This window comes from Hypomesus transpacificus, unplaced genomic scaffold, assembly GCF_021917145.1.
Source record: "Hypomesus transpacificus isolate Combined female unplaced genomic scaffold, fHypTra1 scaffold_195, whole genome shotgun sequence".
NCBI lineage: Eukaryota > Metazoa > Chordata > Actinopteri > Osmeriformes > Osmeridae > Hypomesus > Hypomesus transpacificus.
The window spans coordinates 190,537-200,536 of NW_025813740.1; the positions used below are offsets into that span (position 1 = coordinate 190,537).

The window sequence follows — 10,000 nt, forward strand, 5'->3', positions numbered from 1 at the left end:
CCATCTCGTCCCCCTCTTCTACTCCTTCAGTTCTTCCCTCTATCCTGTCTGTCTGTCTGTCCATGCATGATGTTCACTATTAACTCAATTGTTTTGAGAAGCTCAGATTTCAAATGGATCATTGCCCGATCACAGCTCTCTCTCTCTCTCTCTCTCTCTCTCTCTCTCTCTCTCTCTCTCTCTCTCTCTCTCTCTCTCTCTCTCTCTGCCTCTTATTCACCCTACTTTCTCTGTCTCTCTCTCTCTCTCTCTCTCTGCCTCTTATTCACCCTACTCTCTCTCTCTCTCTCTCTCTGCCTCTTATTCACCCTACTTTCTCTCTCTCTTTTTCTCTCTCTGTGGCATTCTATTTTCCCTCGTCTCAGATCTGAATGTCACTGATTGGACGGCCGTCACTGCCATCAAACAGTCATGAGCAGCTGGCTCATGCAGCTTTCATATATTCATTTATCCGTGTGTATATTAATGTCTCTTCGTCCTGTTCTTGTTCCAGGGTACTCCATGCCCCAGACCAAGGCTTTCCAAAGCTTCCCTCCAACCCAACACAACCCCCAGGCCGACCACACCAGCTTCCTGCCCCTGTCCTACCCTCCCTACCACCCCGCCCACCACGGTGGCACCCACGCTGGTCTGAACGCCGGTCTGAACGCCAGCCCAGCCATGAAGCCAGGGCCCAGCCTGCTGGAAAGCAGTGCATTGTGGGAGACGACCTACGGGGCGCCACCGAGAGAGAGAGTCGGGGCTGACGTGTCGTCGGGGTCTTCAGGGTACCAATCAGGAAACAGCCATACAGGTACCGTGACAACAGGGACCTCTTACACACATACGATACATGATATATATGTGTTATCCCGAAGAGTGTTTGACTGTGTGTGTGTGCCTGCAGGCTCGGAGCTGATGAAAGAGCACCTGAGAGAGATTCGTAACCTGCGTCAGCGTCTGGAGGACTCCATCCAGACCAACGACCGTCTCCGCCTGCAGCTGGAGGAGAGGTTGACCACCGCTAGCAGGGAGAACGGTACGTCTCACATCTACCACCACCTTCACACTGAGCTGAATACTTCACCTGTGTCTCGTGAGATCACATCACCAACGCCAGCTCTTCACTACCTCAGGATTACTGTTACAGCTGTGTAGGTTCGGATTCAACTGAAGACATCTTTTGTCCTCCTGACCCTTCACTCTCTTCCACCTTTTCATTTGCTTCCTCTCCTCCTCCCTCCTCACATCTCCTCCTCCTCCCTCCTCACATCTCCTCCTCACATCTCCTCCTCCTCCCCTCCTCACATCTCCTCCTCCTCCCCTCCTCATCTCCTCCTCCTCCCTCCTCACATCTCCTCCTCCTCCCTCCTCACATCTCCTCCTCCTCCCTCCTCACATCTCCTCCTCCTCCCCTCCTCATCTCCTCCTCCTCCCACCTCACATCTCCTCCTCCTCCCACCTCACATCTCCTCCTCCTCCCCTCCTCATCTCCTCCCTCCTCACATCTCCTCCTCACATCTCCTCCTCACATCTCCTCCTCACATCTCCTCCTCCCTCCTCACACCTCCTCCTCACACCTCCTCCTCCCCCCAGGTGCTCCAACCAACATCTACATCCAGGGCTTGGACTCCGTCAGCCAGCTGTCCAATGAGATCCGAGCTCTGAAAGATGACAACCTCAGTCTCCAGAGCCAGCTCAAACAGGCCAGCAGAGGTACTGCAAACATGCCACACAAACACATGCTAAACATGCCACACAAACACATGCTAAACATGCCACACAAACACATGCTAAACATGCCACACAAACACATGCTAAACATGCCACACAAACACATGCTAAACATGCCACACAAACACATGCTAAACATGCCACACAAACACATGCTAAACATGCCACAGAAACACATCCTAAACATGCCACACAAACACATCCTAAACACGCCAGAACTCTACTCATACATACTCCTACTCACTGCCTGTATCTCCTAACATTCTCATACTTACTGGCTACACTTTTTAATGTCTGGATGTTTTTCTGCGCTGGTGCATGAGTCCATCCTTCTCTTCTCCTCTCCGTCCACAGAGGGCAGTAAGGAGGCGGAGCATCTGCGTGGGGCGGTGCTGATGGGGCGGGCCCGACTGAAGGAGGCGGAGCTAGAGGCCGAGAGGTGGGCGGAGCAAGGCAGGAGACTGCAGAGCCACGCCCAGACTCAGAGCCAGGAGATCACCCAGCTGAAACAGGAACGACTCGGCAACCAAGAGACCATCAACAGGTAGGGTGTGTGCGTGTGTGCGGGCATGTGTGTGTGTGAGTGTACATAACTGTGTGTGTTTAGAACCAGTGTGTGTGTCTGTGTGTTTGTGAAGGCTCCAGGAGGAGGTGACCCTGCAGCAGCAGCAGCTGTGCGAGGGGCGTGGCCTGGCCCAGTCCCTCCAGCGGCAGCTCAACGCAAACCACCGAGGGGGTGCCCTCCCCAGGGCCACGCCCCCTGGACCCCCAGGGAAGACCTCTCGCTCGGCCGAGTCCTTGACCTTTGACCCACGCGACCTCCAGGTCCAGTTGGAGCAGCAGCTGAGTGGCAGGCCGGGTCAGGGAGGCCACGCCAGGCGCATGCTCTTCCTCGGTGAGGGATTCTGGGAAATGCGGCCCCTAGTGTGCCACCACAGTTTGCGCGTCTGATAAGCGAATTGGGCTGATTGTTTTTCTTCCCTTCCCTTCTTCCCTCCATCACAGAGACACTGGCCTCCCCGCCCGTCAGAGACATCGGCCTCTTCAGCCCCACCTCCCCCCTCTCCCCCCCTCTGAGACCAGAGGAGGCTACTGACAATGGTGAAGACCTACACACACAGACACACACACAGACACACACATGAGAACCCTTCTCACCGTCCCCCTGGTGCCTGTCCCACAGAAGCTGGTTTGGCGGGCCAGGCTCCGGACGGCTCGTTCTCCAGCCGTAGCGGCCGCCACGTGGTGGGCCACGTGGACGACTTCTCTGCCCTGCAGCAGCAGCTCCTGGAGGGCTGCGTTCTCATCCGCCAGCTGGAGACCACCCTCCGGTCCTCATCCACCAGCCAGGCCCTGCTGGAGCTCAGCCTCGACAAGGTCAGGGGTCAGGGGTCAGGGGTCAGGTGGAGGATAAAGGAATCAGTTCTAGTTTTAATTCTTTTTTTTTTTTCAATATTCTTTGTGCTGGATCTTCTTCTGCCATATTGCCCAGAAATGATTGACGGTGTGATTATATATGTTTTTGTGCTTCCTATGTTTCTTCTTGTGATTTGCACCTTTTTAGTCAGTGGACACAGGCTCTTTGAGGAACCTGCAGGCTAGCACTAAGACCCTGCGGCATATTCTGGAGGAGGCCAGCTCCCTGCTCAGAATGTTCTGGAGGGCAGCCCTGCCCAGCAGGGAGGGACCCGGGCCGAGCACCAAGAAGGTCAGCACCACGTCTGGTTCTGCTGAATGATTGGTTTAGATGACCTAATGTGTGTTTGCGTGTCTGCTAATATTCCTAAACGTTCAATTAAGCTTTATTGTCATGTCCTCTATGTGTGTGTGTGTGTGTGTGTGTCTTTAGGAGCAGGCTCTGAGAGAGGAGATGAGCAGTCTGCGTGCGACGGTCTCGGAGCAGGAGGAGGCTCTGAGGGACGCCATGGACAGACTGAAGAGCTCCAACCGCACCAAAGACAGCATGGAGCACTTCATCGTCAGCCAATGTGAGTGACTCTCACCTCCTCCTCTCACCTCCTCTCACCTCCTCCTCCCCTCCTCTCACCTCCTCCCCTCCTCTCACCTCCTCACCTCCTCCCTCTCACCTCCTCTCACCCCCTCCTTCCCTTTCAACCTCCCCTTCCTCCTCTCTCTTCTCTTTCCTCCTCATTCTGTTTAGTACAGTCTGTTCTCTCCCTGTCTTTCTTTCTCCTTCTTTCATCATCTCTCTCTCCCTCCCTCTCTCTCTCTCCTGTGTGTTTGCTTGTGCGGTTGAGTGACGGATGACGCAACAAAATGATGCTAATTTGTCAAACTCGTTTCGCAGTGTCAAGAACACGGGATGTCTTGAAGAAAGCCAAGACTAACTTACAGGTGAGGTCACACTTTCCGCCTGGTCTGACTTGTTCTCAAGTTCTCTGACCTTTTTTTCAAGATGTTTCTAATCATATTTCCTTTACCCTCTAAAAATGAGTCAAGCCTGAAACACATATTCTGTCCAGACAATAGTTTACAGGCCGAGAACCAGAATCAGTTACAATACTCTCATGAGCGAAGTAGCCATCCTCAGATGCTCTTTGAAAGTCCAGTTCCTCTCCCCTTTCTCTTACCCAACCTTCTCTTCCTACCCCTCCCTCTCTCCTCTGTTCTCACACATTCCTGATGACATCTCTCAGGAGAACGAACTCAAGTTAGCCTCCCTTGGCCTCTCCTCCTCTTCCTCCCTTCCTCCTCCCTCCTCCTTTTCTGCGCGTCCTTGGGTGGGTAAAGGTACGACTCCTTGTTGAGTGTGCCAGTGCATGCATCAGCACCCTGTTTCCCCTGTCTGTCTCTTATCAGAAAAGCCTAATGCCCCAGCAAATACCTAATGCCCCAGCAAATACCTAATGCCCCAGCAAATACCTAATGCCCCAGCAAATACCCCAGGATACAGTGGGAAGAGGCCCTCCAGTGGCAGCAAATGGCATTGCATGCATCTCCTCATTCCCTCTTTCATGGATTCAGCCCTGCGTAAGCTTAGCTGAAAAGAGTGCAGCAGATATGTAATAGTAATCTTTCAGTAAGACTGAAAAGCAGAAAACGGCCTCTGCTGCACTCCTGTCCTGTGTGTGTGTGTGTGTGTGTGTGCATGGGTGTGCACAAGTGTAAATAAATAACAAATAAAAAGGCATTACGACACACAGATACGCTAGTAAAACTGTATCTGAAATCGAGTGGAGGATAACCTGTGTGTCCCGTCCCTCCCTCCCCCCTCCCTCCCCCCTCCCCCCTCTTCCTCCCTGCCCCAGGAGAGAACCCCAGACCCCTCCATGAGCTCCGTGGCCCTCCTGGTTGGGGTGTCCTGACACCCCTCCTCCAGGCTTCTCCTCCCAGGGCCTTTGGCTCCCTGAGGACCACAGAAGCTCAGGCTCAACGTCGCCCCCTACAGGCGTGATCCTCACTAACCCCGCTCCAGCTCACTCCTGGGGGAAAGTGAAAATCTTGGGTCTATAAGGGAAACACAGGAGGCTAAGGGAAGTCTTGGGTGTCGGATTAGGGAAACACTTGAATTGAGGGTGTCTCGTGGAACTGTGTCGACAGTTTGGTTGTCAGAAAAGTGTCTGTTTGTCGAGATGAAGCGTAGTTGTGTGTGAAGTTGCTTCCGAGGAAAGTGGTTGGCTTGATACTGTTCATGGCTGTCTTTGTCAGGTTTGTGTAGTTTATAAGTGCTAGAAGAGGTTTTTGTTTCAGGATCTCAACTGAAGTGTTTCCCTAGTTTGACCAGGGGTTCCTCAGACTGTACTGCTTTAGATGACAGCCACTTAACAAGTGGAGTTGTTTTCAGGGATCACACTACAGTCGAATATGTGCCAGCAGAAAAAAAAGCTGATTTTAAAAAAGGCAATCAAAACTGAAGTGCTTCCTTAAAGCTTCGTATGAAGCTAGATTGTATTTGTCGTAGATAAGTAGTTGCATGTTGTTTGAACAACCAGTGGGGAAAAAGCCATAGCCGGAAACAACTGGAAAAGAGATTTTATGTTTCTTGTTAAGAAACGTTTAACACTGAAATGATTTGCTAGTGATGTCACTTTGTACAAACACTGTCCGGATATTTAACAGCCTTTTATGAGTGGCTAGTACTGGACCTGTCTTCTTGCTGAAATGCCAACACTGTAACCATAGACTTTATATGAAAAATGTATATTAAGTTTAATATTAATTTAACTTTATATTCAGTCCTTGTCGGGAAATTGGTGTTCCAAATGATGGATCGTAATAACTGTATGGAAATGTGTGAGGAACAAGCTGTTGAACAGACTCCACATGTCTGACTGCTGTCATCGCAGCATTGCACCAAAATGTAACGTTCTAGCTTGTTCCCCTGTGACTTCTGAGAGTCACAGGGATATTTGGTGCTCAGGATAAAATGCTCAATGTTTTCTTTTTCGTTATTTTACAACAGTTTCTAATGGACCAGATGCTTATTTTTTATTTCATGTTTATCAAAGACAACTTGTTAATCTATTTGTGTTTGGATAAACCCTAAAAATACAAAATGTTGTTACAATTCGATATGTTTTGTTCAAAAGTGACAATCATGGGCAGGGGAGGATGGATGTGGGGTATTTACACTGGCAAAATGCTGTGTGCTTATTTGAGTTTCTGTGTGCTTATTTGAGTTTCTGTATGCTTATTTGAGTTTGTACTGTAAAAAGCTTGTTGCCTATTGTGCATGAATTGTGAGTTCACTGTCCCTCAAAGCTTTACCTGAAATATGCAAGATTTAGGTTAGGTGCAATAGCCCTTTAGGCTGGTCTACTCTGTATTAGCTGCTCCCAGAATCCATCGCCATGACATCTGTAGTCTACGGTATACTAGTTTTAGGCGAATCATTTGTTATCACAGCAGTATTTTCCGCTATACCCTCACAGATGTTTTGGTATGGTAGATTTAATTAGTTTGTATAGGCAGCAATGCATGAATCTAAGCTTTAACATACGGTGCACACACTGTAGAGCCAATCATTTATTTGTAGCAAAAGTAACAACAGGAGAATAGCACGTGTGCCATCGCCTCTCGCGTGAACCTTTGGCCTCTAGTTTTCCTGTTCCTGTTATCGGGAATCTTGTTTTCTCCCATAAAAACAAAACAGTAAGGATGAACCAAAGTGAACAACAGAACAGTTGTTGAAACGTTTGCAAAAAGTACAATTTTCTACATTCTTGTGTTTGTCGGAGCCACTTCAACCGTATGTAGGCTACATACGGAAGGTTGAACAAGAGGTGTGAAAGGGTGCATAGCACTTTTGTTTTGCTGCAGAGAGAGGACTGAAGCTCATCGTATTTTTATGCATGATTTTTTCAAACAAAATGTTTTGGGGTTAAGCTTTTCAATAAAAGGGGATCAAAATAAACGTGTTCGTTGTGTTGTATTTAAATTAACAGTTCCAGTGAACACCACCACTTTCTTATCACGTTAATAATCACCACCCATTTCATTCACAAGGTGGCAGTAGACACATAGATTTGTGCGTTATCTGATCGGCCTATGCCTTAGCGAAGCATCATGCTGTTGCAAATCAAAAAAGGTTTTCATGTTTTTACGTCTTTATGTTTGTTTGTTTGTTTGTATACAAGTATGTATTCGCACAATCACATAACTTAGCTAATGCTAAACGCCTAATCTCCCCAGTTGAAACGTGACACTTTTCCCTTGAAATTCAGGAAGCAATAAAGCTGTATACAGACTGCAGCATAGCCGGGATCCACTGGCCTGTCTGCTTCTCGGTTTCCGAAAAAGGCGATACAAGCAAGGGCGGAGCAACTAATTCAAATCAAATAGCGATTTCCCACTGTTGGTAGCCTAGGTTAAGTATTCCGCAGCCTAGTAGACGTTGACTGAACTAATACTACACACCGCGGGGCGTCCCAGGTCTACCAACCGAAGACTTTTATAGAGTTTCTGCCACAACCTGCTACCCTGAAGAGTGACGAGTTGACCAACTAGTGGGCAGTCGGTCGACACATAATCGTTGACATATTCAATGAATTTTCCTCATTGGGCTTTTATGGACACCTGGAAGTGTCGCACCGTACCTGTCAAAAGAAGACAAGTGTGTCAGTCTGACAATGCACAACGACAGCGCGTGCACGTCTTCAGTGAGCTACAGCAACGCAGCTAGCTAGCTACAGTTTTTTTTAGCAAGCTAACCAATCGCCAGATTGATGCAGAGGTCGGTCTGTGTGAAATTGGAAGACAGGGCTTACAGGACAACGGAGCCTAGCTGCAATACAGTCTGCTTCATTTTATTCTCCTCGGAACCACTAAGTTAGCTAAGTTATTAGCTAGCTCGTTAGCTGACGTATAGCTAGTCTACTAATTGCACAAGGTCGGTAGCGCGTTAATGGCTTAAAGTCAAAACCGAAAACATCCCGTCGCCAGGCGTCCAGAAGGCAAGACTGAAAAAGGCGGGTTCTACACGACTACACGGTCCCTACAGCTACCAAGTGACCGAGAACTTGTCCAAAGCAGATGTGACAGATGTTTTGCCTATCCAGTTTGTGGAAGTTGACCTCAACTAGTCAACTTTATCTCTCTAGCTACCGTGGGTGATGGATTTTCCACGCGTCGCGTGTGGACACAACCGCTTATCGTTGTATTAGCAGTTAGCCTCTCTAGTCTAGATTTACATTTTCAAAGAAAATGTGTTAGCCTGCCAATCCTGGTTAGCCCAAGAAAATCATTTGACCACTACAATCCGTTAATCAACCGGTCTCCTCCAGAAAATCAACCCTTCCACCTGAGAAAATGAAGAGATCCGAAAATAAACACAAAAGAAAACTGTTGGACCATCAGGGTAATCCAAGAGAAGACAGCGATGCGGTGAGTTGTCAAATAAGAAGCGTTAATGTTTTGCCAATTAAAAACATCTGTCTTGCATCCAGAAGGCAGAATGTTGTCTGAGATCCTTCTCTTATTTGCTGGACTTATGCCTATCTGGCGTTTGAACATGAAATACCTTACCAGATGTTGTTTTTGGATTGAAAACTTTATGCTTTTCAGATGTTAGTGAAGATTTATTGTAGCAAATACTGCAATAGCTCTCAAAAATCCATGGAATTTGGTATTATTATGACCTTGACCGACGGTGATCTGAGAAATACTCTTTCTATTATTTTAACTTGGAAACTTGATTTTAACTTCATATTAACCTCTTTGTGAGCTTGTATTTAACAGAATTGGCTTAGAATTGTACCTCAAATGATGACATCACCACTATGTGATTGATCCACAGGTGAGTTAATGTTGTTGTTGGGTTCTGGCCCTAGTTCCACAGTTGTCAGACATGCCGCCTGTATTGTCTTCAAACAAAGCCCTACCTTGGGATTTGAATGACTTCATCGACCTTGCCGGCCTACTTCCTAGTCAGTGTTTAGTCTTTGGGCGTTGTAGTTTATCGTCCCCTCCTCAGTAGTAGGTGCAGTCGGTCCTGCCCTGGTTTACTAGCTCAGGGCTCATTGACATGGTTTGTCAGAGAGCCATAAACAGACAGCAGAACACACAATTCCAGGGCCTACGACAGCAATACAGACCACAGTGACACTCGCGGCGGCGTTTTATAGGGTGCAGTGTGAAGGGACAGCGCGCTGGGTTTGCCAGATGTTTGCTAAATTCAACAAAACCTCGTGTTTGCTTTCCTGTCTTCGGATTAGCACGGTACTGCTCGACACACACAGACTCTCCTGTGTGCTCGCAGTGCCTAGTTCCCACGATGAGGACACCATGTCAGCTGAACCCACGTGTATCTCCCCGTCACGTATCATGTGATGAGGGAGTCAGACGGCTAAGCGGATAGGGAATCGGGGCTAATACTCAGAAGGATGCCGGTTTGATTCCTGGCTGTGCGAAATGACGTTGTGTCCCTGGGCAAGGCACTTCACCCTACTTGCCTCAGGGGGGGAATGGCCCTGTACTTACTGTAAGTCACTCTGGATAAGAGCATCTGCTAAATGACTAAATGTGATGCAAATGTAAGCAGGCAGCACAGCCCTTTGTGGACGTAGAACACTCTGTAGATGCAGCATGCTGCTCCACAGTAATGTGCTGTCTCATCAGACTGTCCTGACCTTAAAACCGAGTGTTTAAAACCCCCTGGCTTGACGGACAGACTGCAGGAGCTACCAACAGAACAGACAGCAGGAGAGGCACTTTGGTACGAGAACGTTCTAGAGCCAAATAGACACTTTTTTCTTTTTTGCTTCCCTCCCGATTACATCATGTATTTCCCTCAGTAAGATTGTTTGAGGTGTGTGTGTCTGTGTGTCTG

The 10,000-nt window shown here is 48.4% G+C and overlaps 2 protein-coding genes across 3 annotated transcripts in view; both read left to right on the top strand.

Moving 5' to 3' along the window:
- Positions 1-288: 288 nt before the first annotated feature.
- LOC124489683 (phosphodiesterase 4D interacting protein) lies at positions 289-6,612 on the top strand. 2 transcript variants are annotated; one of them, XM_047052055.1, is made up of 12 exons: positions 289-793; positions 887-1,018; positions 1,576-1,695; positions 2,068-2,257; positions 2,352-2,608; positions 2,719-2,814; positions 2,897-3,090; positions 3,278-3,421; positions 3,563-3,701; positions 4,022-4,068; positions 4,371-4,464; positions 4,983-6,612. In XM_047052055.1, exons 1-12 carry the CDS (start codon positions 412-414, stop codon positions 5,126-5,128), a joined length of 1,941 nt encoding a protein of 646 aa, XP_046908011.1. In that variant the 5' UTR covers positions 289-411; the 3' UTR covers positions 5,129-6,612. The 2 variants fall into 2 exon arrangements, with proteins under 2 accessions (XP_046908011.1, XP_046908013.1); XM_047052057.1 differs by lacking the exon at positions 4,371-4,464 and having other exon boundaries at positions 291-793; positions 4,983-5,131.
- A 796-nt stretch (positions 6,613-7,408) lies between these two features.
- The window catches only part of LOC124489686 (microtubule-associated serine/threonine-protein kinase 2-like), a 19,235-nt gene continuing 16,643 nt past the window's right edge, over positions 7,409-10,000 (top strand). Inside the window, exon 1 of the mRNA XM_047052062.1 lies at positions 7,409-8,556. Coding sequence (XP_046908018.1) covers positions 8,482-8,556 — 75 coding nt within the window. The 5' untranslated portion in view covers positions 7,409-8,481. The remainder of the gene's footprint in view (positions 8,557-10,000) is intronic.

What these genes read in the sequence shown, in the direction of transcription:
- LOC124489683 (XM_047052055.1), top strand. Translation starts at nt 412, where the DNA reads ATGAGCAGCTGGCTCATGCAGCTTTCATATATTCATTTATCCGTGTGT. An exon ending in CACCGCTAGCAGGGAGAACG is followed by an intron (nt 1,019 to 1,575) that starts GTACGTCTCACA and finishes TCCTCCCCCCAG; the next exon opens with GTGCTCCAACCAACATCTAC. An exon ending in AAGCCAAGACTAACTTACAG is followed by an intron (nt 4,069 to 4,370) that starts GTGAGGTCACAC and finishes GACATCTCTCAG; the next exon opens with GAGAACGAACTCAAGTTAGC.